At 42.2% G+C, this 27,402-nt stretch overlaps 1 protein-coding gene across 2 annotated transcripts in view; it reads left to right on the plus strand.

Annotated features, from left to right (window-relative positions):
• LOC132024906 (contactin-associated protein-like 3) overlaps positions 1 to 27,031 on the plus strand; it is a 157,498-nt gene extending 130,467 nt beyond the window's left edge. For both annotated transcript variants that reach the window (XM_059412117.1, XM_059412116.1), the window contains 9 exons: positions 3,952 to 4,122; positions 5,037 to 5,255; positions 7,161 to 7,400; positions 7,965 to 8,195; positions 9,400 to 9,533; positions 10,334 to 10,421; positions 19,739 to 19,969; positions 20,192 to 20,263; positions 24,234 to 27,031. In XM_059412117.1, the coding sequence (XP_059268100.1) occupies positions 3,952 to 4,122; positions 5,037 to 5,255; positions 7,161 to 7,400; positions 7,965 to 8,195; positions 9,400 to 9,533; positions 10,334 to 10,421; positions 19,739 to 19,969; positions 20,192 to 20,263; positions 24,234 to 24,427 (1,580 nt within the window). In that variant the 3' untranslated portion in view covers positions 24,428 to 27,031. The remainder of the gene's footprint in view (positions 1 to 3,951; positions 4,123 to 5,036; positions 5,256 to 7,160; positions 7,401 to 7,964; positions 8,196 to 9,399; positions 9,534 to 10,333; positions 10,422 to 19,738; positions 19,970 to 20,191; positions 20,264 to 24,233) is intronic.
• Positions 27,032 to 27,402: the final 371 nt, after the last annotated feature.

Raw genomic sequence — 27,402 nt, forward strand, 5'->3', positions numbered from 1 at the left:
CTAACATTCATGTAATTGAACATCCAGAAGCAGACCAGAATAGTGTGGTGCTGGGAAAAAAAAAAAAAAAAAAAAAAAAGGCAAAAAAAAAAAGGCTGAAAATTGTCCAAGTTTGGCAAAAAGCAGACTTGAAAAGTTGAATGAACTTGAAACAGGATAAACTCAAATTCACCTCCAGACACACCATTATCAAACTGCTGAAAACAAAGGCAATGGAGAATGTTTTAAAATCAACCAGAGAGAAGAGTAATGCATCATCTGTAGGTGAACTCCTACTCAAATGGCCGTGACTTTCTCATTAGAAATATGGAAGCCAGGAAGGAAGTGGCAAAACATTTCTCAAGGGCTAAAAGTAAAGAATTGTCAGTCTGGAATTCCATATTCAGCAAAAACCTCCTTCAGGGATGAAGATAAAGAAATTCTCAGATGAAGGAAAGCTAAAAGCACTCCTTACCAGGAGATACTTTAAAAGATTTTCTAAAGGAAGACTCAGAAGGGAAATGATACCAGAAGGAAATTTGGGACCTCAGGGGTATAAAATCAGCATGAGAAATGGTAAATATCAGGGTACATATAATAGCTTATTTTCCTCTTGAGTTACTTTAAATATACCTGTGGTTGAAAGCAAAAAATACAACATTATTTCAAGGAGCTCTTAATTTGTACAGATGGCATACATTTGGCAGCATTAAATAAAGGGCACACAGTAAACTGACAGAGTTGTTGGCCAGGTTTTGACATATCAGTCCAAGTGGTTAAAATGTAGATTCTGAGCAGGCTCTGAAAAGGTAAGTGTATATATTGTCACTCCTAAAATAACCAACCAAGGAACTGCTACAGACAAACAAAAATAGAATACTAAAAAAATGTTTAAACCCAAAGGAGATAGAGAAGAACAAAAAATCATAAGGAAAAAATAACAGGAAAAAATAATAAAATGATAAAACTAAATTAAACTTGTCAACATTTATATTTAATATGAATGGTCTAAATAAACCAGTTAAAGGACAGATGGTAATGACTCCATTATGTACTTTGTACAAGAAACTCACTTCAAATATAATGATATCATAAGTTTAAAAAGTGGGGTAAGGAAAGATTACCTACACAAACACTAACTGAAAGAAAGCTGGAGATTCTGTATTAGAATTTTTGCTTGAAAGCATAGAAAATTAATAGATACAAAAAGCAATTAAGAAGACATAAGAATCTTAATAAGCTTCAAAATACATAAAGCAACAACTGACAGGATGCAAAAGGGAAGTAGGCAAAATCATAATTATAATTAGAGATTCCAATACTCCTCTCTCATTAATCTTTGGAACTAATGGGGGGGAAACAAGCAAAGTGTACATAAAACCTAATGTCACCACAAAGCAACAGAATTTAATTGACATTTATGGAACACCCTACCAACAGTAAAATACACATTATTCTAAAATGCACATGGGTACATCGTATTCTGTGTCACAAAACAAACTTGAGCACATATCAAATAAATCACACAAAAATACATGCCCTGACATAAATGAACTAAACTAGAAACAACAGAGTGAGAAAGTCTTCAAACACCTAGAAGTTAAACACCAAACTGCTAAATATTAAATGAGTCAAGGAGGTCTCAACAGACATTATAAAATATATTGATCTGAATAAAAAAGAAAATACAACATATCAAAAATGGTGGGAGGCAGTTATGTCAGTGCTTGGAGAGACAGTGATAGTATTAAATGCTTGTATTATGAAAGAAAAAGGTCTCAACTCTGATGTAAGCTTTTACCATAAGAAATTAGAAAAAGAAGAAAAAATAATTCAAAATAGCAGAAGGAAGGAAATAGTAAAGATAAGAAGAGAAATCAATTAAAGACAGAGATCTATAAAAACAAAATATTTATAAAAGAACAATAAAATAGATAACTCTCTAGCAAAACTGTTAGAGAGGAGAGAAATATTACCAATATGAGGAGTGAAAGTTGGAGTATCACTACAGACCCTATAGGCATCAATAGGATAATAATGGCATACCACAAACAACTCTACACATGTCAGTTCTCCAATGGAGGTGAAACAGAATAATTCCTTGAGAACCACTAACTACTAAAACTCACTCAAGATAAATTGAACAACTAATAGAGACCTAGAAGTATTGATAGAATTGAATCCAGTCAGAGATGACTTCATTGGTGAGTTCCACCAAAGAAGAAATAACACCATGTTTACACAATCTCTTTCAGCAAATAGCAGAGGAAATTCTTTCCAACATTTTATGAGGGCCCAACATTGCCCCGATACCCAAAGTAGACAAAGAAAATGCAAAAAAAAAAAAAAATTAAGTCAGAGATAACTATGGACAGCATCATCACAGACACATATACAAAAATCCTCAACTACATTAGCAAAAAATCCAGAAACATTTAAAGAATAATACATCATTGCCAACTGGAGTTTACCCCAGGACACAAGGCTGACTGAGTGCAGCTGACCCTGGAACAACATGGGTCTGAACTAGGCAGGTCCACTTATGTGCAGATCTTTTTTTTTTTTTTTTTCAAAAAATACAGTACCATCCTGTAAATATGTTTTATCTTCCTTGTGATTTACTTAATAATATTTTGTTTTCTCCAGCTCACTGTATTGTAAGAATACAGTGTATAATACTATAACATGCAAAGTGTGTGTTAATCAAATGTTGATGCTTCTTGGTAAGGTGTCCAGTCAACCTGTCCATTAGGCTATTAGTAGTTAAGTTTTTGGAGGGTTCAGAGTTACATGTGAATGTCCAACTGTGCAAAGGTCAGTGCCCCAACCCCCTTGTTGTTCAAGGGTTGACCATATTTGGAAATCAATCAATGTCATCTACCATATTAACAGTTTAAAGAAGAACAATCACACCAGGTGCTTTTTTTGCATCAATTGATATGAACACGATCATTTGAATTACTATGATTATATCATGAACTAACATGATATATTCATATCAGATACCACTCACAATAAAATTCTTAGCAAACTATGAATAACAGGGAACTTCTTGATCCTAATAAAGATTATCTATATACAGAACAGCTGGCAGCATGGTCACTGGTGAAAAACTGAATCCTTTCCCTGTAGGAGTAGGCATGAGATAAGGATATTCGATCTCACCGCTTCTGTTCTGTGACTTCAGTCGCACTGGACATCCTAGCCAGTGCGGCAACCAAGGAAGGAAGGAAGGTCATCTAGGTTGGAAAGCAAGAAAGAAAACACATGTTTAGAGCAGCTCTGTTTGTGAATGACCGAAGCTGGAAGCCACACTGACGTTCTCCAGTGACAAAGAAATGGTGGCCCGATCCACATGATGAAGGACGATAGGGCAGCAACAAGTCGTAGCAAAATGAATGCATCTCAAAGGCTTTCCACTGAGAGAAGCCAGTCTCAGAAAGTTACCTACAGTGTGACTCTGTTTATATGACACTTGGAAAAGGCACCACTGTAGATCACAAAGACCAGGGCTCAGGGGCAGAGGAGGGTGTGACTGTAAGAACAGCCCGAGGGAGGAGGGGAGATGGAGCTGTCCTTTATCCTGATTTTGGTGGAGGTTATACAACCCTATGCGTGTATTAAGGTTCATCTAACTGTACGTCCCCCCAAAGTCAATTTGACTTAATGGTAATCTATAAATGATATTGTCTTCTAAAAAATGCAGGGTATTTCCAGTGATTATCTGTCCATTCAGTTGCAGTCTTGCCCATCTTAATCCTTGAAAGAGTCAGTATCTGGATATTCACATTGTGGCTGTATGTTTGGTAGAACCCCCAAGTGAAGGCTTGCATAGATAATGAGTGCATTTAATAATGATAAAAATGGTAAAAAAAGGTAATAATGGTAAAAAAAATTGCTAGAAATACAAAATATGGTTGTTATTCTGTATCCTTGCTATTGTCACTATCTTTTTTTTTTTTTTGGAAACAGATTCATTTTGGAATTCCGCTTCCTTCAACACTGAGACCTCATACCTTCACTTCCCTACATTCCGTGGAGAGCTCAGTGCTGACCTGTCTTTCTTTTTTAAGACGACAGCACCTTCTGGGGTGTTTATAGAGAACCTGGGGATCACAGACTTCATCAGACTAGAGCTGCACGGTGCGTCACTCCCTGGGCAAAGCCACCAGGCCTCAGTATATAGCAGTAACCCTTCTGGGAACCTAATTCCCAAAGTACTACTATGCTTTCTTCATAACTTGTATTCCTTTAGTACATACTAAAATTCTAATAACTTTTTTAAAAAGATTTATTTATTTGAGAGAGAGAGAGCAGGGTTGGGAGCGGGGAAGAGGCAGACAGAGTCTTAAGCAGACTCTACACTGAGCGTGGAGCCCAGTGCAGGGCTTGATCTCGTGACTCTGAGATCACAACCTGAGCTCACACCAATAGTCAGACGCTTAACCAACAATACCACCCAGGAGCGCCTAAAGCTCCATTATTTTAAATCCTTATTTTTAATAGAGAGGAAAACAGTGATTCACAAAACACACAGCAGTCTGCCCAGTTCTGTGCTGCCCTAACTGTGTGTGCAGTAGGATCTATTAAACCAAACTCATCCGATAACTACTCCCTAAATTGCAGAATCATTTCATGTAATTGACTCGCCACATCGTTCATGCATGTATGCAAGGCTCGGTTCCTTATTTCAAAATTTCACGGAGGGCTTTTTAAATAAAGTACATGAGAATTCCACCCACCTTGAAATAAATCCACTGATGTATAAGAAGGCAGGTCACAGGCCAGTTTCCCTCAGGTGGGGAAAGGTCTCTACTCCTTAAGGTTTAGCAAGATGAGCATTCTCTGATGAGGAATCGGGTAAAACGGCTTTGTTTTTCTTCCCCCAGGACACACCTTTCTGTTGCCCTCCTCACCAGCTCAGAGTGACACTGGTCGGCAGCAGTGTCACTGTCCGCTTTCATAACGAACGTGTCGTGCCGCTGACCTCCTGTCCCTCAAGACCGAATTTCCTCCCTGCGGAATGAACCGAGCTACTCTCCTCTCTGTGTTTGCAGCTCCTACAGAAGTGACCTTTTCCTTCGATGTGGGGAACGGACGATGTGAGGTCACCGTGCGGTCTCCCACTCCCTTTAACGACAACCGGTGGCACCATGTGAGGGCCGAGAGGAACGTGAAGGAGGCGACCCTTCAAGTGGACCAGCTCCCCAGCAAGACTCAAGCTGCACCCGCAGACGGCCATGCCCGCCTGCAGCTCAACAGCCAGCTCTTTGTGGGTGAGTGTGGCTGCCCTCTGGCTGGGCTGCGCTGGTGGACACAGAAGAGTCGAGCCATCCAGCCATGATGGCAGCAGGTGCACGCGGCTCCTGTTGGCACCGTGGACCGAGAGCTCCAGCAAGAGTCGGGCTCTCTTTCCACAGATGATTGTTAATACAGTTTCCATAGGGTGTTGTTCAGGATCATGGTTTCCATAGATTTCCCAGGTCATGGATGAGATAATGGAGGTCCAGAGAGAGTGAGTGACGTAGTCTAGAAACTGAAATAGAGGAGAAACCCAGTCCCCAGTGGGTGGATTCCCAGGCTGGACCTCAACAGTATTGATGACCTGTGTTTGCTTTAGTGACTTCTTATCAATGCTATTTATAAAACAGTTAGCAAATTTCATCCAGAACTCCCGGCTTCAATTTCTCAGTGCAGTCAGGGAATCTGACATGTGACTGTGCCCGAGTTCTCCTGTGTCCCCTCTAACACAGACCGCAGGAGGACTCACGTGGCTGAGTCAGTCTCCTTGCAGACACCAGGTTCAGAACCAGTCCGGCTCCATTCTTGCTGCTGGTGCTTCAGGGATGAAAGCTCTGGGTAGTAGAAGTCTTCCTTTTCATGTACGCGCTTACTTTTTTAAAGACTTTTTTTCTTTTTCTCAAAGAGAGAGGTAAGTTTTGCTACGTTACTTTTCAGACAACTCTACTTTAATTTGGAAAGCAAGCAAATCAACGAGGTAGCACTTCCTTCGTCATTTCTCATGTGTTTTCAAGTAAATAAGGAGCTTGTCCAATTAGGAACTAATCTAAATCACAGATTAGCCTGCAGTCGGCTTTGCCAGAGGACACCTACAGCTTCTGGGGGCTGTGCTATGCAGGGAGCTGTGTGTGTGTGTGTGTGTGTACAACCCATGACACAGAAAACTCCAAGGCCCCCAGACTGGAGATTAGGCTCGTGTAGGCATGATAGAGAGAGCTACTCAGTGTTCTGTGACTGTTACCCTCCTGACCTCAGAGCCAGCAGGCTGGAGTGAGGCAGGCTTGAGCCTGGGTATTATTATTATTATTTTAATATTTTATTTATTTATTTGACACAGAGAGAGAGAGAAATCACAAGTAGGCAGAGAGGCAGGCAGAGGGGGACAGAAAGCAGGCCCCCTGCTGAGCAGAGAGCCTGATTCGGGGCTCAGTCACCGGATTCTGGGATCATGACCTGAGCTGAAGGCAGAGGCTTAACCCACTGAGCCACCCAGGTGCCCTGAGCCTGGGTTTTAATGTTACCCCTAATTTCTTTCTTTGCCTGCTCCTCAATTCCTTTTTAATGGCATTGTTAATGGAAGCATTTCTAAGAAAGGATGGTATTACATATATAATTTATTATATATAATATATGTATTATATTATATATAACAAGTATATAATAAATATGTAACAAAATATATATGATCAATGCATATACAAATTATAATGTATATTACATATTAACCCTATACAATGTATATGTATTTGCATGTTACAAATTTGTAATATATATTGTATTGCAAAGATTTTCAACTATCTAATTTTATTGTGCCCATCACAGTTTATACACTTAAACTTTAAAAAGGAGAGATGGTCTTTTTTTTTTTTTAATGAAGGAACCGACTTAAAAATGTACAAATCTTTCTAAATAGAACTTGAAGAAGTACTTTTTAGAATAAATATTTACGAAGCTCAACTTCAAAAATATTTCCATCTGTGGTTTACTTGATATCGTTTGATGATTCTTAGTATGAGATCACAGCCTAGGTTTTCAAAATTGCATGTGTTTGTAAAGTTTCTGGTGGGTCCCTTTTCTGACGTGATCAGTCAGCCCGCAGTTGGACCTGGGGTGGAAATGCCACTGAGACCCCCAGGGCACGGCTGTAGTTTTCCTTGTAGGTGGGACGGCCACCAGACAGAGAGGCTTCCTGGGGTGCATTCGGTCACTGCGGTTGAACGGGTTGGCCCTGGACCTGGAAGAAAGGGCCACAATGACACCAGGCGTGGACCCAGGCTGCCGAGGACACTGCAGTAGCTATGGACACCTGTGCCGCAATGGAGGGAGATGTAGGGAGAGACCCAGGGGCATCATCTGCGACTGTGCCTTCTCTGCATATGACGGGCCATTCTGCGAGAGCGGTGAGTGTCTCCCTGAGCAGGAGACAAGTTCTGGAGCAGGATGGGGAGAGGGAGGCACCCCATTTGGCTGTTTGCCTCGTGTTTCTGACATTTTACCTTTTCTCTATGAAAGGATAAGGCAGTACTCTGATCAGCTAAACGAGAGTTGTTTCTCTCCCAAATTTGCCCATTTATGATTCTGTTCTTGAGAAGTTGGTGATGACTTCTGTTGGATTCAGAATCATTCACGCAACACTGAGACAGACAATAACTCTAAGTGTATGTTTACACTCGTCATTTAATGCTGTGTAGCTCTGAGATGAAACATTTTGTGGGCCATAATAAAATACTGTTACTTGGTTTGATGTCATGCGAATATATACAGGGATAAGTTCTCTTTTTATCCATACTTGATTACCTGTTTAATCAGAAATATTTCTGAATTAAAAAAACAACAACAACAAAGCGTGACATTCTTAGGTTCTCTCTTGAAAGACTAGGGGTTAGAGATAGTGTGTAAATACATGTAGAAAAGAGCCTCGCCTTGACTTCGTGCTAACATAACAAAAATGAGTGTCATTCCAGAAATTTCTGCGTATTTTGGAACTGGTTCGTCCGTTATCTACGACTTTCAGGAACATTCTAACTACACTTCCAGCAAGAACTCAAGCTCCTTTGCAGCTTTACTTCATGAGGGTCTGACACTGGCTGGAGAAGTGGCCACACTGAGCTTCCGGACCACAGGGACGCCCAGCTTACTCCTCTACGTGAGCTCCTTCTACGAGGAGTACCTGTCTGTGATCCTCGCCCCCAATGGTGAGTGTCGAGTCTGTAAGAACGAGGAGGCTGAATTAGAAAATAAGGACCACAATGAGGGGGACCCTTTAGGTGTTTAACTACGAAAAGGAAACCCAATCGCATGGCTTGCCATGCTTGTGACACTTGTTCATGATAGCTCTCAAGTGTTTATCACTAAAGTTCACATTTCCATGATTACATTTAAGATACATTTTCCCCATGCAAGTTTGATCATTTTAGGTATTTGATGTGCCGCTAGGCTTCTTGCTATTCTGGGAAGTCTTTCCTTCTGTACGTGAATAAATTAGTTCTGCAATTCACTTTGAAACAAGATAGCTCACTTTGTACATGGAAAATATTTCCTCCTCCTTCTTAGCAAAGTAAAGAAATATATTAAACTATCTGAAATGCATCACATGAACAGGATTGTTCTTTACTCATTGGTGGCTGGGAAGCCATTCATGGCAATATCTACATACGAAGAGAAGTGGGATGAGAGGTACCCAACTCATGGCCACCGAGTCTTTCCAAGACTGTTGCAGATGGAGCATTAGCCCAAGCTGTAACCTTGCTTCACAGAGCGAAAGGGCAGAGACCTACTTTCTGGAAGATCTGCTCCAGGCAGTATGAGGTCATGGGGCAGTGGGCATCCCTGTGAAGGACATCAGGAGATTTAGATGTCGTAGCAAATCATTGGTCTTTCTTCTGTTTCTTGGTTATGGCAGAAACATTAGGGAAAAAATTCTAGTTGTGCAAAAAAAAATTCATTATGCAAATGCCAGCAATACATTAAAATGCATTAAAATAAGTCACATTAAAAGAAGTGATGCTTATAGAGACTGAATGTTAATGCAATATTGCTTGAGGTTTTACCATTAAATGCTATGAATACCACATGAATAATTAACTTTGAGCCTAGCTCCGAGTTCCCATATGCTTAACTTAGAATTTTTTCCTTTTGTTAAGGAAAATGGAAGAACTTGGGAAAAGACCATTTGGGCTTGACTTTTCAAATAGTGCAATCGGATTCTGAATTCAGCCCTGGAAGAGCACATAAATGATCACTCTTCCAGGAATAGAGACTCTCGGTGTCCTTAAGCAAATGCTCAATAAATTCAAATTATAGGAAATAAACAAAAACAAAGTGTGCTTTATAACCTGTATTGATGGTTTTTATAAAATTCCATTTTAGTTAAAAATGTCATTTTTTTGGCTTGTTTAGGAAGTTTGCAGATCAGGTATAAGCTGGACAGGTACCAAGAACCTGACGTTTTTAACTTTGGTTTTAAAAACTTCGCCGATGGGCGGCTTCACCAGGTGACGATTCACAGAGAAGAGGTGGTGGTCTCTGTGGAGGTAAGGGGTAGATTCACAGCAGCAAGAGTAACCAAACTTGTGGCATTCACTGTATGACCTCCAGCAAGGATTTGAGAATAAATCCTAGTAAAAGAGATACACGTTCAGCAGTCTTCCCAGAAAGTCCTGGGGACAGAAAACATAGTCAAAGTGTTTGCTTCAGCAAAGTCATTTGTTTGTTTAGCAAGAGGCTGACATGGTTCTTGTTAATATTTGACCGTGAAAATGCCAAGCTGTCCTCCTCCATAGGGGAATGTTGCCCAGTTTCTCCCAGTGATTACTGGAGACATTCTGATGAGAATGAGAGCCTATATCCATCTGACTACAAAAGAGCAAAGGCAGCAGAAATGTTAACACGAGGGGAAAAGCAAGGTTTTGCTTAAAGTGGGAATACATTTTTTAAAAGCTTCAGTGGTTCAATTATTCATTGTCACTAGGTTTTGAAGAATAACCTTTATATATTGAATCTGTGCCAGTAATACTTTTTTGGCTTGTGTTACTAATTTCTGTTTGAAATAAGTAAAAGCTTTAAGGTTTGAAATAGCTTATTGCATTTCTTTGTGGATCATACCAATTACAGATCCCTAAACCATGAAGACAAATAAAGGGAAAAGAATAGGCAATGGGGTCGTGTGAAATCCAAGGTATTAAAACAATTGCTATGAAACCAATTCACCTTTGGGGCAGTCGAGCGTACGGCTCGCTCTTACTGTTTTCCTCGGTCTCCCTCAGACCCCCAGTCTCTCATCACCAAAATTACTCGCCATTCTGATGTTTGCTTCTTGTGGAATATTTAATAGGTTGACCAGAGTGCAAGGAGACAAGTCGTCCTGTCATCAGGGGCAGAATTCAATGCTGTCAAATCCCTTATGTTGGGGACAATTTTAGGTAAGTGTCAGAAAGAACAGCGTCCCCACTCCTGCAAACCCCGACATGGGTCAGAAGTGTCAAGTTGCAAACAGGAGAAGGGTTCATGAGGCTGAAAGAAGCTCCTTGTCATATTCACGGTTTTCTAGCAAGTGACAGTCAAGGTAGAAGTGGCCCTTTTGTCCCAGTGTGCCTGTAATCACCAGTGAGGGCTGCCTGCTAGGTGAGCCACAGTGACCCCTGAGGGTCTCCTCACGTGCCCTCTCACTTGGCAATCAAGCTGAATGAAACTTGGTATTTTTATAACAATTGAGGAAAGGCGAAATCAAAGCAGGTGTCACGTTCACAGATTGTATATTAATCAGGAGTCAAATGCAGAAATCACCCAGTGGTAAATATAGATTTACATTTACAAGGAGAAAGGACTTACATTTTCTTTGAAGCAAGTGAGTACGTGTTGGGCAGTAGGCTGGGCCCTGCTCTTAGATGTGTTCAGTGCTCCCAGCTACCCCTGGAAGGTCAGGATCTGAAGATCCCCCACACCCTTTAGGGCTGTGAGTCATTCTTCATAAAAGTAGCAGAGCAAAAGCATGCCAGGCTGCTTAAGCACCAAATTGTTTGTACCTTTGTTTCCCCCTTGTCACCAAGAATTAATTGAAATACAAATAAAGTTTGAAAAGTATTTTTTCCTTTTGATTGTTTATATTGTAGACTGTATGTGCTGTCGATATTTAAAGTTATTTGGGAGAAATCCTCCTGTGGTCTTGAGTAGAATTCCTGCTCTGGTACGTGACACTCATCTGGCTGTGTTCGGTCCGAGATAATTCTTGGACTCTTTACTACCTTTCCAGCCATTTGTACCTTGATTCTTGGATCATTTCTTCCATCCCCGACACATAAAACATCCTACAGATGCTGGAGATTTAAAGACAGCCCACTAGCACATGTTCAAAATAGGGTGAGAAGCATAGTAACTGTTAAAAAGGTGACATTTTTCTAAAAGATGATGGGCAATAAAATTATGAGTTCTTATTTTTCAGAGGAAGTGGGGAAAATCGCAGTGTGCCCTTGTAAATGGTAAATGCAGATGCTCATAGTTTAGATGGTAGAGGGGACAGGAAGCTCCGAGTTGGTCCTGGGAGTTACAGGTGCAGGTTAAGCCAGTGAAGCAGGTTCCCCGGGTTCTTTGCTGTGAAAACAGTCTTGGCATCATATAACGGATACCAAATTCATGCTGAAGTGGTGGTCCTGCTTTCTAACTGTGCCTTAAGGTGGATAAAGAATCGAGCCCCATGATGTGTTGGCAGAAAGGCTTTGGTGTGGCTCGCCATTCCTGCCCCCTCTACACGTGCAGAGTGGGCCTCCAGCAGCTGCCGCAGAAATGCGGACGAGCACAGTTGTTCTCCTTGAGCACTGGGAGAAGTCTGTTGTTCATACAGCCCATGGGAGAGGGAGGGGAATAGCTTAGTCTCTAATGTGTGACTTCAGGTGTGTTTTCTAGGTGTTTCTGGACATCCATGTTTTTGTGATATGAGTAAATTTTTTATTATTTTTTAAAGTTTTTATTTAAATTCTAGTTGGCTGACATACAGTGTAATACTAATTTCAGGTGTAGAATTTAGTGATTCATCAGTTAGATACAACACCCAGTAAGTTTTTATTATTATTATTATTATTCTATTTAGAACAGTGGCAAAAAAGGGGGTGGTGGGAGGTTTGCCTGGGTGGCTCAGTCGTTAAACATCTGCCTTCGGTTCAGGTCATGATCCTGGGATGGAGCCCCACATCAGACTCCCTGCTCAGTGGGAAGCCTGCTTCTCCCTCTCCTACACCCCTGGTTGTGTTCTGTCTCCCACTGTCTCTCTCTCTGTCAAATAAATTTAAAAACCAAAACCAAAACCAAACAAAACAAGAACAGTGACATAGTATAGAAAGACCACAAGAACTGGGTAAACAATGGAAAGAAATAAGGTTCTCCTCTGGCTTTGACCCATGAGAATAACAGTATACAGTTAGTGGGAGGAGGTTATGAAGTTCCTAAAAAGTCAGAGCCCACGTTGAGTTTCGCAGAACAGTGGGATGGAACCCCGTCCTCGGCTGTCAGCTGAAGGCTATAATTTTTTATACAATCCAAGTGGAAAAGAATTTTTAATACCCAAATGGAAAAGAATTTGCTCCCTTTTTATGTGCTGCTGAGCTCCACTCTCTGGCCTGACAGTTACCATTCATGGCTTGAACAGAGTGAGGAGTAGATCATCTTAGGGATGCGCAAGCCTCAGAGCTCAGCTTACTTACGTGCAGGTGAGGTCTGTGAGTGCAGAGTCATCCCTCCTTTGTTGCTGGAGCAGGCATCTGTGGGCACTCTTCCCAGCCATGAGGACAGATAGGGTCAAGGAACAAAAGGAACACACCACACACAACTAACCACTTGCCCTCAGTGACTCCAGCTCTGACAGGAGAGATGAGGCAGGTTCAGAGGTGACTGTGGCACAAGGTAGGAAGTTGCCAGCAGAAAGTGTGAAATTGACAACCATTTTTAAAGACAATTTAGCTTTGAATGTATTATCTGTAAAAGGATATGTCATGGATTATGGAAACTGATTTAATAACTAAACTGCCTTATATAAAGGGAATCATTTTAATAAAAAAGGAGAATAATACATTTTACCATATACATTCTTATTTTCCTGGAAGTTCATATGTAGAGAGCAGTAGCATGGAATCGAAGATGTTAATGTTTCTATTCAAGAATGGTCTAGTCAAAAAGCATCTCTCAGGCTGTAGAAATTGAAGTTGAATTTCAGCAATGAAGTTTATTGCCTGAAGCAACTGAGTCTAATAAAATTATAAATATTCATTTCATCTGTACCTACAGGTATGCATCTTGATCAAAGGCTAATAACACTTTTCATGTTTTGGGTAACTTTATTTCAGGATAACTTCTACTTAGCAGTTAGTGACTATGAGAAGATGACTATTTTGTGTTCAGATTTGGGAAATAGGAGCTGAGCTTCCTTTCATAAACTTGCAGTAAAATAGACCAACCGACTGGATAGTGAAGAGCCGTTTATTTTCCAAATACAGTTGTCCTGAGCTATGGCGGGCTGTCCTCCACTTGTTTTGGTGAGCTCCTTTGACTCAACAACCTGTCCATTCAGTAAAAAAAGCTCTGGGGGTCCCTGATGTGCACTTGTACTTCCCTGGGCATTTTGAATCCTAGAAACAAGACATACTGTACCTGCCCTAAAAGCACTGTCAGTACAATAGGGAACATGAAGAATAAAAAAGAGTGTTCATGATGGATCTCCTTTATCATCATTATTATTTACCCTAATACACGCTGGGAGGAGTGGTTCAGGGTCATCTTCTAGATTAACAGGCTGCTCTTGCTCTTTCCGCTCTTCAGTGGTCTTATTAACGACAACTGCTCAGGTCAAGTGCTCCTGGTTACTATAATATAATTTTAGTAAAATCCTAGTTTAAGTGCAGATCATTACATTTCTAATTTTCTGTCTAGTCTTAACCTGGATGTGGCCTGTAACCCTGAAGTATGAGAGCTTTAAAACAACCCAGTAAGGTGCCCTGATATTTTCACTAAGCTTTATCTCTCTAAAGACTTTTGTGTAAATGGTAGTCTGTGGATTTTGTCTTTTGTGCATTAAAGAGCAACAACGCCAAAGATCCCCAAAATACCAAAATGAAAATCTGCTTTTTTTTTTTTTTTAGATTTTATTTATTTATTTATTTGACAGAGAGAGATCACAAGTAGGCAGAGAGGCAGGCAGAGAGTGAGAGAGGGAAGCAGGCTCCCCGCTGAGCAGAGAGCCCGATGCGGGACTCGATCCCAGGACCCTGAGATCATGACCTGAGCTGAAGGCAGCGGCTTAACTCACTGAGCCACCCAGGTGCCCCTGAAAATCTGCTTTGAAGGGTGCAGAATAAAGATGTGCCTTTCTCTTTCCTCCTGGGAAAGAGTACAATACGTTGAATGTAGTTCAAGTCAGTACAGTCATGCAGATAACCCTTAGAGGGGATAAGAAACCCACTGAAGGATCTTGTGTTGAAATGGAACTCCATATATGAGAATTGGGTTATAAATAATGTGGAGGTTACTTACTGATGCCTTCATGGACAGACTGCAGTTTGGATATTAAAAACACCATTGACTTCTGTGACATATGTTTTGTCTTTCTTGTGCTCTGCCTAAGAATTTATCTCATTTGGGAGGAAAGTCATAGGGTGGAAGACACAAAGATTTTATATAATTTTAGCAATATGAATACAAATGCAAAGATCCTCAACAAAATACTAACAAATCTAATCCAGTAAAATCTAATTCAGTAACATAAGCAAATTGTTATACATGACCAGATAAGAATTATTCTAGGAATTTAAGGTTGGGTCAACAGATAAAAACAATCAACATAATACAGCATATTAATAGAATAAAGGACAAAAGCCACATGGTTACCTCAATAGACACAGAAAAAGCATTTGAAAAATATCCACTGTGCTTTCATAAAAAAATAAAACCAAAAAACAAAGTAGGAATAGAAAGAAACCTCCTTGTGTGAAAAAAGACAGCTACTAAAACTCCATGTCTGACATCACACTTAATGGAAAATAATGGAAATCTTTCCCTAAGATCAGGAATAAGATAAGGATGTCTACTCTCAATGTCTTCCTTCAAGATTATAGTATAGGTTTGAGTGAGGACTAAAAGGCAAGAAAAAAAAAAGAGTAAAAAGTATCCAGAATAAAAATGAAGAAGTAAAAATATCTCTAATTGTAGAGAATGTGATCTTGTAAGGAATCCATGAAAAAAGCTAATGGAGCTAGTACACAGTTTGAGCAAGTATATAAGATCAACATATAGAAATTTATTGTATTTTTATACTAGCAATGAATAATACAAAAATGAAATGAAGACAGAAATGTAAATCCCACTTAAAGTAGCATCAGAAAGAATAAAATACCTTGGAATAACTTGAACAGAAGAGGTGTGAGACACATACGCTGGAAACTATGAAGCACTGCTGGAAGGATTTATGGAAGATTTACACAAATGGAAAGACATCATGTTCGTGGACTGGAAGTGTTAACGTTGCTAAGATGGTGGTGCTCCCCCAAATTGATCTACAGGTTCAATACAGTTCCGATCCAAGTCCAAGTGGCAAGTCGATCCCAAATGCATATGGAAATGTGAGGGACTCCAATTGGCAGAAACCATCTTGAAAAGAAGAGTGAAGCTGGAGTTCTTGCCTGGATTTTAAGACTTGGTACAAAGCCACGGTGTCAAAACTGTGTGCTGTTGGTATAAGGACAAACATATTGACCAACAGAGTAGACTGAGAGTCAAGAAGTCAAACTATTGTCAGTTGACATTAGACATAGTTGCCATGCCCATCCAGTGGAGCTGAAGACTAGTGTCTTGAACAAATGGGACAGAGCCAACAGGTTAAAAAAGCGACGTTGACCCTACCTCACACCATTTAGAAAAATTAACTCAAAATGAATGATACTCCTCCATGTAGGAGCTACATTTATAAAACTCTTAGACCAAATGATGGTTGTACATTTTTGTTGCCTTGGGTTAGGCATGAGTTTCTTAGAGAAGGTTTCTCAAAAGCCTTGGGTTAGATCATCGTTTCTTAAAAGTGCAAGCAGAAATAGGAAAACAGATAAGTCAGACTTCCTCAAAATTAGAACCTTAGTAATTCAAAAGACACTACTAAAAAAGTAAAAAGGCAATCCACAAAATGAAAATAAACATTCGCAAGTCGTGCATCTCATAAGAAATTTTTTTTGACTAGTAACATTTTATTTATTTTTTATTTCTTTTCAGTGTACCAGAATTCATTATTATGCACCACAGCCAGTGCTCCATGCAATATGTACCCTCCATAATACCCACCACCGGGCACAACCAAACTCCCACCCCCAGCCATTCAAACCCCTCAGATTGTTTTTTAGAGTCCATAGTCTCTCATGGTTCCTCTCCCCTTCCAATTTACCCCAACTCCCTTCTCCTCTCCATCTCCCATGTCCTCCATGTTATTTCTTATGCTCCACAATAAGTGAAATCATATGATCATTGACTCTCTCTGCTTAAGTTATTTCACTCAGCATAATCTCCTCCAGTCCTGTCCATGTTGCTACAAAAGTTGGGTATTCATCCTTTCTGATGGAGGCATCATACTCCACAGTGTATATGGACCACATTTTCCTTATCCATTCATCTATAGAAGGGCATCTTGGTTCTTTCCACAGTTTGGCGACCCTGGCCATTGCTGCTATGAACATTGGGGTACAGATGGCCCTTCTTTTCACTCCATCTGTATCTTTGGGGCAAATACCCAGTAGTGTAATTGCAGGGTCATAGGGGATCTCTATTTTTAATTTCTTTTTTTTTAAGATTTTATTTATTTATTTTGACAGACAGAGATCACAAGTAGGCAGAGAAGCAGATGTGGGGGGGGGGAAGCAGGCTCCCAGCTGAGCAGAGAGCCCGATGCAGGGCTCGATCCCAGGACCATGAGATCATGACCTGAGCTGAAAGCAGAGGCTTAACCCACTGAGCCACCCAGGCGCCCCTCTATTTTTAATTTCTTAAGGAATCTCCATACTATTCTCCAAAGTGGCTGCACCAAGCTGCATTCCCACCAACAGTGTAGAGGGTTCCCCTTTCTCCACATCCTCTCCAACACACATTGTTTCCTGTCTTGCTAATTTTGGCCATTCTAACTGGTGCTGGGAAAATTGGACAGCTATATGTAGAAGAATGAAACTCGACCATTCTCTTACACCATACACAAAGATAAACTCGAAATGGATAAAAGACCTCAAGGTGAGACAGGAATCCATCAGAATCCTAGAGGAGAACAGAGGCAGGAACCTCTTCGATATCAGCCACAGCAACTTCTTTCAAGACATGTCTCCAAAGGCAAAGGAAACAAAAGCGAAAATAAACTTTTGGGACTTCATCAAGATAAAAAGCTTTTGCACAGCAAAGGAAACAGTCAAAAAAACAAAGAGGCAACCCATGGAATGGGAGAAGATATTTGCAAATGACAGTACAGACAAAAGGCTGATATTCAAGATCTATAAAGAACTTCTCAAACTCAACACACACACAAAACAGATAATCATATCAAAAAATGGGCAGAAAACATGAACAGACACTTCTCCAATGAATACATACAAATGGCTAACAGACATATGAAAAAAATATTCATCATCACTAGCCATCAGGGAGATTCACATTAAAACCACATTGAGATACCGGAGTTCCTTTCTTGAATAATAGCACTGCCTATAGACATTTTAAAATTTATCTTTAAAATAAATTTCACAAAGTTAGTCCAGTTAATTAGTAAGATACACATCTGCCCAGGATTGATTCTGTGACCCTAGCCTGGTAGTGCTCATGTCAGACTTTGACCAGGAAAGTGAGTGTTGTCCGGTTCCTTTTTTTGCTCAGTGGTTGGGAATTTTAATTGGCCTGTGGTGTTTTGTTTTTGTTTTTAGTATTGAAGTGTTGTGGCAGTCCTATGTTACTATCACAGCGTTTTCCTGTTTTAGTTCTTCTTGATATTCTCTTAAGTATATTCAAGCAAGGACACCTTTCTTTATGGAAGATATATTGTCTGAATGCAAAAAAAAAAAAAAATGTGACCTTTAAAGAACTCTGTTTTTAATTATTTTTTTTAAATTTGAGGGAGAGAGGAGTGCCTTAGGGCTGCGGGTGGGGTGGGGTCAGTTGGAAAGGGAATAGCAGACTCCCCGCAGAGCAGGGAGCATGAAGGGGCTCAATCCCAGGACCCCTAGGTCATGACCTGAGTCAAAGGCTGACCCTTAACCAACGGAACTACCTGGGTGCCCCAGAAGAGCTCTTTAATCTAAAATGATCATTCAACTGAGTTGTCTCCATCTGGCTTACTTCACTATGAGAATCTACCTGGAATTCATCATACATAAGCCTCCTTGATGCGTCATATGAGCAGCCTGGCCAAGAGAGCTGTGTGTTTCAGAGAGTTCTTTATGAGGATTGTAGCAATGCAAACATGCCCCTCATTTTAGCTGCTTTTAGAGGTCTTTTACATAGCGCTTAGAGCACCTCTCAGAAACTCCAAGGAAGCAAACACTACCCCCTAAGAGTTTATCCACAACATCAAGAGGGACAGATCACAGCTGAGATCCTCAGGGTGAACTTTAAGACCTGCTGTCGCGCTAACCAAAACGACTTGTAGAGTCGTGCATCTCTTCCGCGGAAGGTAGAGCAGTCAGTCTAAGAATAGTGCAACGATCCCCATTTATCCCTCCCTTAACACGAGCAATTACCAACATGTCCAAAAGCCATTGGCAAGATAGAGATAATATCCTTTTGAAAAGACGGTTCCCCTGACCAGCCTGGATCCAGGTCGCATTTCTGAAATCAATGTCAACTGGCTTCCAGCAGGAATAAAATGACCCCACACGGTGGCGGGCCTGTGGAAGGCACCGGGTGAATTCTTGGTTGTTGTGTATGGTTGGTAGGAGAAGGTGTCAGCCGACTAGTGGACACACTGAAGCAGGGAGGGAGTCAGACGCGGATGCCCCGGGTCCCCACACTGAGGCGGCTTCCCTGCGCACCCGTGAAACGTCCGAAGCCTGCACGTAACTGGGCCCGGTCAGATTTGGGGCGCACTGAGCAAGTGCAGTGTAGGGGCTAATTGTCCTCCAGGTGAAGAGATTGGTGCTCTGCTCTCCTGGGTCTGTCGTGGCCCTTCTCCCACTAACCAACCTCGGTCAGATCCGAGCCAGGTCGGGGGCTAGGACGGGGAGCCAGCCCAGACTTACGGGAAGGGGACAGAGCCCACCGCTGTGACAGGGGAAAGGCAGTGGGAGGTGGGGTTCCCTGGTGGCAGCTGCAGCTGGGGTGCGACCTCTGTGGGGCTGAGAACAGGGCCAGAGTCAAGTGTAAATGGGGAGGTTAGAACCACCCCAGGGATTCCCAGAGCACTGTTGTCCCCACGCGTGGGTGACATTTCACTGTGCCACCTCGATTACCGGCCACAGATTCCGTTACAAAATACTGCTGTGATCTTTGAAACGCGTAACGGCAGAGAGTGGATTCCTTTTTTGGGCGGAACTGCACCCGGGGTCGCTTCGGCCTGCCTGCGGACAGAGCTGGGGTCCGCCGGGCACCAGCGGGGCCGTAGGGACCGCCCTGCCTGTCTTGCCCTACGGAAGGAGGGGCCGAGGGTTCGCAGAGCGGGTCAGTTGGTGGCGGCCCTGCAGACACGGGCCAGGCCTGTGCCTCCCACACCCTAACCAGTGCCCGGCTTGTCTGCCCGCAGAGCCCCCCGGCGCGGACCCGGACACGCTGCGGGCCGGCGTGCGCGGCTTCACCGGCTGCCTGTCAGCTGTGCGCTTCGGCCCCGCCGCTCCGCTCAAGGCTGCTCTGCGCCCCAGCGGCCCCGTCGTGGTCACCGTGCGTGGACACGTGGCCACCGCGTCCCGGTGCGCGGAGTCCGCGGGACCCGGAGCCCCGGCGCGGGAGGCCACCCGCCCGCTCGCAGGTGGCGCAGGTGCGTGCCCCTCCGCCCGCAGTCGCGCTCGCCGCCCGCGGTCCTCCACCTCGTCTGCACCCCGGGGCTGCCCAGGTCCTCGGTGGGGTCGCCTGGCCCTGCTCTGGTCTGGGTTTCCTGTTCCTTTCTGCTCGCGCAGCGCTCTGCTCTCCTGTCGGATGTTTGCGAATGTCACCAAAGTCCTCTTCCTCTGCCTCTGTCATTCTCCTTTCTCTGCTGTAGGTGGTTCTGGACCGGCAGACGGGGGAGAGCCCTTAGTTAGCGCTGACAGAAGTGGCCCTGCTGTCATCGGAGGTAACCGGGCGGTGAACGACCTGGTCCTTGGCGCTGCTGTCACTGCGGGCATAAACCCGTGTTCCGGAGTCCGAGCTGGGGGCGAGGTCAATGGCAGGACACCCCTTTGCGGGTTTTCTTCACGGGCTTGCCCCCATGTCAGCCTCTGCCGGGGCTCAGGGGAGCTGAGTGGAGGGAACCCATGGTAGGACTGAGACACTTGTTAAAGGATAGTTGCCGAACTACAGAGTAATAAGGTTTTTCATTTGAAAATACCCATTCATATGTCCCAGGAGATCATATATACACATACACGTATATGACATATTCACCTTTACTTCTTTGATCCAAAACAGCCACAACTTCTCAGTCCATTCGCCCAAAACTTTTAAAAATAATATTAAAAGTAAAGCATTAAGTGAGTTTAGAACCACCTAAACTGTGCAAGTTGTCATTTTCATAAACATAAAGATAGAAAACCTAAAGATTTTTCTAAACATAAATATATGGAACTGTTTCCTGGTGTCAGTCTTATCTTAGATTTACATATATTTATTTGTATTTCTAAATGTAACTATTCACATATATTTGTATTATATATACACGTTTAGTGTCACGTGTATTCTATACATGTGATGGTAAAACTGGATATAACACAGCTCTTTAAAGCAAAGTCCTATAGATAAACCATACATGTATTTACATATATATTCACATATAATGTATATTGACATTTTCTATGTACTTACATATATTTGAAAATGTACAGGTAGTTCCATCCTAAATATCTCCCACTGTATTCTCTGAAACAGAATTTATTTAGGCCTGCTTTAAAAAATGAATATTCAAGTATCCTCCTTATGATTCAGAGAAGGCTTACATTTATTAGACTACTGGAATGTGTCTGTTGTAAACTCTGCAGGCTAGGAGGGAGCGAGCGGCTCTCTGTCCCATGGCTACTCCAGAAAAGGGAGGTCGTCCCCAAGCTGGGGGATGCAAGTGGGTGTCTGCTTCTCAGGCAGACCAGACTGCATATGCCCATTGGGTTTCTGTTCATCAAGATGCCAGTTTTCTCCAAACTATTAGGAAGGTACTCAGACATTTTCATGTGCTGACCAAATCTGTGTAAGAATGTGAACGTGCCCATTCCTATCTTAACCACTTCTGTTTTTCTAATGAATGAGGCACATGATCTTCTGATTTCACAACTCCAGGAACAAAGAAACATATGTGTTATTTAAAATGTATACCTAAAAGGAATATTTTTGTGTTAAAATATAAATCAAGTCTTAATCCTGAGCCATTCTCATTTATTTTGAATGAGAAGACTTCAATATAAGGCAAAAAGCTGATTTAAAATAAATCGACTTAAATGTGATTCATGTTTCTGAAATAGGAATCAGAGTCGAAACATGCAAACTGTCACGGTTGGTGCCATGTTTAGCGAGAGCAACGATGGTAGTGAGGTTGGTGCTAGAAGAGAAGGTGTGGTCTCTGGGGCTTTATCACCTTTGGTTAAATATCACTGGCAAGTTGTACAAAGTAAGTAAGTTGCACCTATATTTTTCCCCTGAGAAATCCTGCTTGGCTCCTGACAGACAGGAGGGAGAATCAGACCACACAGGGTGTGAGGGAGGGAACAGCTCAGGTTATGGCCCCTGCAACTCACCTGGCTCTGCCTTCGATCTGTGCGGTGGCTGTGTGCTGCATTGAGCTGCAGTATAGAATCCTGGGTGGAATTCTCAGCCCTGTGTCCGAATGACCCCAGACCACACCACATGTAAAGTACTTAGTCCGGTTAAAGAACCACCCTGGCAGGTGGATTTCTCCACGTGCTGCCCTCCGTCACCTCTCCTCTTGCAAACAAAGGGAACAATACAGAAAGGGGAATTAACCTAAATCATGCTCACACCTGGTACACCGGAGATCACAGAGTGTTTCTTGCCACAGGATCCATTGTATTGATGGACAAATAGAGAAGGACACAGATGTGTAGATGGATGGAGAGATAGACAGACCTAAGTGCTTGTCACAAACACATTCACACTGGGATTGTCAAAAGGAAGGTTATGGAAGGCATTGGATGCATTAGTCACATCATCTCAGTCTCTTCAGAGAGCGGATGAAGACAGAGGTTGCTCTAGGACCCTACCAAGTCTTACAGAACAAACAAGCTAGTACTCAGTTACATACACAATAACATCCTGGGTGTTTGAGGGTAATGGTGACAGTGACTGGATAATCAAGTGGCCTGATCACTGTTACTGAGTTTCTGTCCCTGATACTAAAACTGGATACAACGTAGCTCTTCAAAGCTTAGTCCTGTAACAAAACTTAAGAGTAATTAAAGCAACAACTGTTTGTTGTCAGGTGAGGTGCAAAGTGTGGTGAACGTGATGACTGTTGTACTTGTTAGTATTTAAGAATCTTCCCAGGGGCTCTGAGCATCTGCTCAGGAATCCCTGTGACTGGAGGCACCCAGCGAGCTGCAAGTCTGTTGGGCTCCATTATGCTCTTTATCTCTGTCCCAGAGCATAGTGAAGAATCTTCATTTAACAACATGAATTTGGATTCACGTAACTGAACAGTAATGCATTTTCTAACATTTGCTAATTGGAATATCAATGCCTGTGTCAGTCATTTTAAAAGTGTTTGACTGATTAATGCTTTTTTGGTTCCTCCCTGTTTGGGTATGGATTAACATTCATTCTTTAATGAATATGGCAGCTTGAGCAACCCCCTCTAGGTCTCATCTGACCATCCCAACATGGGCAGCCCTTAAAAAATCAGAGGAACTTCTAAAACAATACTGGTGTCCAAGCCTCCCACCAAAGATTCTGAGCTATAATCTGCCCTGCAGCCAAAGTTGAGAAGCACTGATACAGCTAACACTTTAGTACTTAAAGCATTACCAGCAAAAGATGTCAAATAATCTGTTTTCCCTATCGCTGAACATTGTCTCTCTGTCTACAAATTTTTAATACAGTGGTATATCAGTTATCTACTGCTGCCTGACAAATCACCACCCACATAGAGCTTAACCCAACTCCCTTTTAGTATGTCCAGGTTTCTGTGGGTCGGCAGTCTGGGCAGAGCTTAGCTGGGTACTCTGCTCAGTGTCACAGAAGCCTGCAATGAAGGTGTCAGCCAGTGTTGAGGTCTCATCTGAATATTCCTCTGGAGAAGGATCCACTTCCTCCTCCACATGGGTGTTGACAGCATCCAGAGTCTTATAGCTGTAGGACCGAGAGCTTCTCAATTGTTGCTGGCTGCCTTTAGCACCTAGAGGTTCCCTGTAGTTCCATGCCATGTAAGAATTCCTATAGAGACTCCCACCATGACTGCCTGCCCCCTTACTGCCAGCAGGAAGAGGGACGGTCCCGTAAGACAGGTCCCACTGTCTCACGTACCATATTCACACAACCAAGGTGCAGCACATCACCTCCATTGTTTTCCTTGCTTAAAAACAAGCCATAGACCCTACACACAAGCACCTGAAGGGGATCACGCACAAAGCATGGCCCCCAGCAGCAGAGATCACGTAAGACTCTTCTAGCGTCATAGAAGGAACTGGTGTACTCACCACAGAACTGTAAATCTGCAGAACGTCAGCAGCAGATCTTTTTAATGTACTTGTACATGAGCATTTAGTTACTCTATGACAAGTCTATACACTCCATCCTTTTAAAATAATGAAAACGTGCTCGCTTGTTAGCATGACGTGGGGCCATGACCTAGAGGCCACGCTGTGGTTCTGAATTTTAACAGGCAGGCACCAAGTGAAAGCCAGGCCAATAGATCTTTAGTCTAAAGGCATAAAACTGCTGTATCCAAAGGACGTGTGGACTTAGAAGTAAACTCAGTGTTCCAGTAGCCCAGTGCCCACTTTCCTGACGATGCGTGTGTGATGTACATGAGCTTGCTGTCAGCTACGTGAGTCCTGTGTGTTACAAGTCTGTGTTGTGACTGCGCCCCCCACTTCTCTCCCCAGGTGTGATAGCGGTGGTGGTATTTGTCTTGCTCTGTCTCACCGCCATAGCTGCACGCATTTATCAGCAGAGGTGGCTGTACCAAAAAAATGGGTCAACTGTTCCCCCGGCTGGAGACAGTGCTGAGACGGCTCTGAAGAGTGAGGTCAACGTGCAAAGCTCAGTCAGTGAGAGCCAGAGAGAGTACTTCTTCTGAAGGGCAGCAGTGCCTCACTTCGGGCTCTGGTGATGGGACTTTCTCACTAAGCGGGGGCTCCCCACGGACAAAGCCCTCCCACATCCCCCGGACAGGTGGCTGTCCTGCAGCACTGTCAGCTTGCTCGCCTGCGGTCCTGGGAGGCTCTGCTCCGTGCTGCTTCATGACCTGTGTGTGTAGAAGGACTCGGCTGTGCCCATTAACCCCTTTGCAGCAGTGTCTGACTGTCTGGCCCAATTGTTGAAAATTCACACGTGGTTTGCATAATGACTTTGGGTTTGAAGCGAGAACAAGGATGTGCGCTGTGGTCCTACTCTCTTAAAAATGAGACCCGGAAGTTTATAAAAGTCAAAGTTGGACCCTAGTGTTGTGTGTCGCATGCAAATCTGTGTTTTGCCTACTTTATCAATCACCTGCGGATGCTTCTAAGACGGGAAGTGCTTCTCCGATAGTCGTGGAGTGCGTTTCTATCTCCATGTGAACCAGAGCTCACGGGCCGAAAACGCACTAGCGAACTAGAAAAAAACATTTTTTTTTTTTTTTGGCTGATTGTTTTTATGATCTGTCTCTTTTAAGTCAGTTTGCATACATTTTTAGTGATGAAATGAATATTAAATGTCAGCTATGAAATTGTAGTATTCTGTTCATTTATGGAACAGAAAAATTCATAGGTAGCAAAGTGTGTAAAGCATTCTAGTCTGCACTACTTTGCTTTTTTTTTCCTTTGTAATTCACCATATTAATCTTTGTAAATTATGATAAAGATCAGCTGATGATCTCCCCATAATGTGTATTTTCTAACTGAAGTAGTGCTCAGGTATAAACTCTGTCCTTAACACTGCAAATGTATCCTTCCTCCCTTTCATCAGTATGAACTTAATCCTAAATTTGTTTCTTTCAAATGTGGGATGCTATGGTCAGGATTCCTTGCAGCCTTGTGGTTCTCTTGTTCTGAAGGTTGTCCCAACAACTGGATGTCTTGTGACTGTCTTTTCATTTACTTGGGGAAAGACTCGTTTTGAACAAAATTCTACATTTCTTTTTTCTAAATTCCGAGTGATCTAGGCAAGCCATCCCCTGAAACACCACCTCAGTCTAGTCACTGTTTGGAATGTCGGGGGAAGGGTGCTGATGCCAGGAGAAATGCAGGTTGTGGGATCTGGACCCAATCTGTCATGCTGGTTAGGATCCAGGATCTAGGAGTCAGAGTCTTCCATCAGAGCACCCAGAATCAACCAGTTCATTTCATATTCGGGGATATTTGCATACTCGAGGTGTAAAGAATTTGTATTAACCACAGGAATTGTTCCAGTAATGACTTCTGTGGTAGGGGTTGGAGGATAATTGCACGGAGCCAACCATTTGCACTCACTAGCCATTTCTAAGTGAAAAGTGCTATGGTCTTGATAATCCACTTGCCATGTGCCTGCCAGGAATCACATTGCTTCTTTTGACCACAACAGGACCACCCAGAACTCCATACACTGAGCCTTGCTATGACCTTTGAGTGTATGCCCATTTTATTGTGACTTTTTTAAATAATAGGAAAAGATATCCTCTGTACTCTTTTCTCAAAACAAAAACAAAAACAAAACCCCTTTTTTCTTATGGTTTCATATTAGTTCTCTATGACGTTTAACAAGTCATAACAGTATATTATCTCATAGTTTCTGTGGATCAGCAGCTGGGCACGGTTTACTGTGTTTTCTGCAAGGCTGCTTTGAGGCATCAGCCAGGACTGTGTCCTCATTCAGAGACTCAGCTGGGGAAGTCCTCGGTCTTACGGCTATGGGCAGCATTCCGTTCCTTACTGCTGGGAGATTCTGGGAAGCCTGCTTCTGCTCGAGACCAGCAAGATTGAGAGAGAGAGAGAGAGACAGAGACAGAGATAGAGACAGAGACTCTAGAGCAAGTCTGCTAACAAGACGGAGTTTTATGCACTGTAATGTGATGATGGGAGTGACGGCCCATCCCCACTGCCAAATTCAGTTGGTGAGAAGCAAGTCCTAAGTCCTGCCCACACTGAAGAGGAGGGGATCACAGAAGGACTCGAACCAGCAGATCATGGGAGTCACGTGAAGGTTAATCTACCACAGTACTATATTGAAGTTTCTTTAGGTGAAGAATGAAGGATTTTCAGGGTCTCAATAGAGTAATATATGAAGAACCTACTTTGGTGAATGATATATACTCCCCTCCCCCCAAAAGTCTTATGCAGAGTGGAGAAGGATTCAGCACAAAAACGATAGGTTCTAGCTAATGCACAGCTGACTGTTTACACCCTGAAATCACTACAACTTTAACAAATGATCATAGTAAGTTCCGGAAATGTTAATCACTTCGGTAGCTGGCATTTTGCAGATTTATAGATAGTGAAATTCATTGTATTCTGCTCTCTTTTTAAAAGAGAATACAAAATATTTGTATCAAACTGCAGTGACGAATCACCCACTTTATTGATTTGTAAATTTTACCTGCTTATTTGTTAATGAAATAACATTTTTGAATTAAATTAGGAAAATATTTTTAAGAGACATTGAATGAAATTTGAATTATGAAATTATATTGTTTTTCCCCTAAATTATTAAAAATTGTGCAAATGCATATACTCTGTTGTGGTGTGTGTATTATTTTATCTCTGCTCTATATAGAGAATACTGTGCTCTGTTAATATGATTTGTGAAGGTGTTTAAATTGTCAAACACAAAGTAAAACATAAAGTGCCTAGTATTTACTGATTACTACAACTTAAAGTACCTATGAATGTAGGTATTTATACCTTTGCCAGAGAACAATAATTTAATATTCAGTAAGTTATTCATTGGATGTTTACTATTTACTTAAAACAGGTTACACAAGATTTCCTCCCGGAGCTGGGTTTCTACAGCACTATAAATATACAAATCCCAGTTTGCAAATAACATCTTTCTATGAAATAAATGTTCAAAGACAATAATTCCCCAAGTTTTATTTCC

This window comes from Mustela nigripes, chromosome 9 (assembly GCF_022355385.1).
Source record: "Mustela nigripes isolate SB6536 chromosome 9, MUSNIG.SB6536, whole genome shotgun sequence".
Classification (NCBI taxonomy): Eukaryota; Metazoa; Chordata; class Mammalia; order Carnivora; family Mustelidae; genus Mustela; species Mustela nigripes.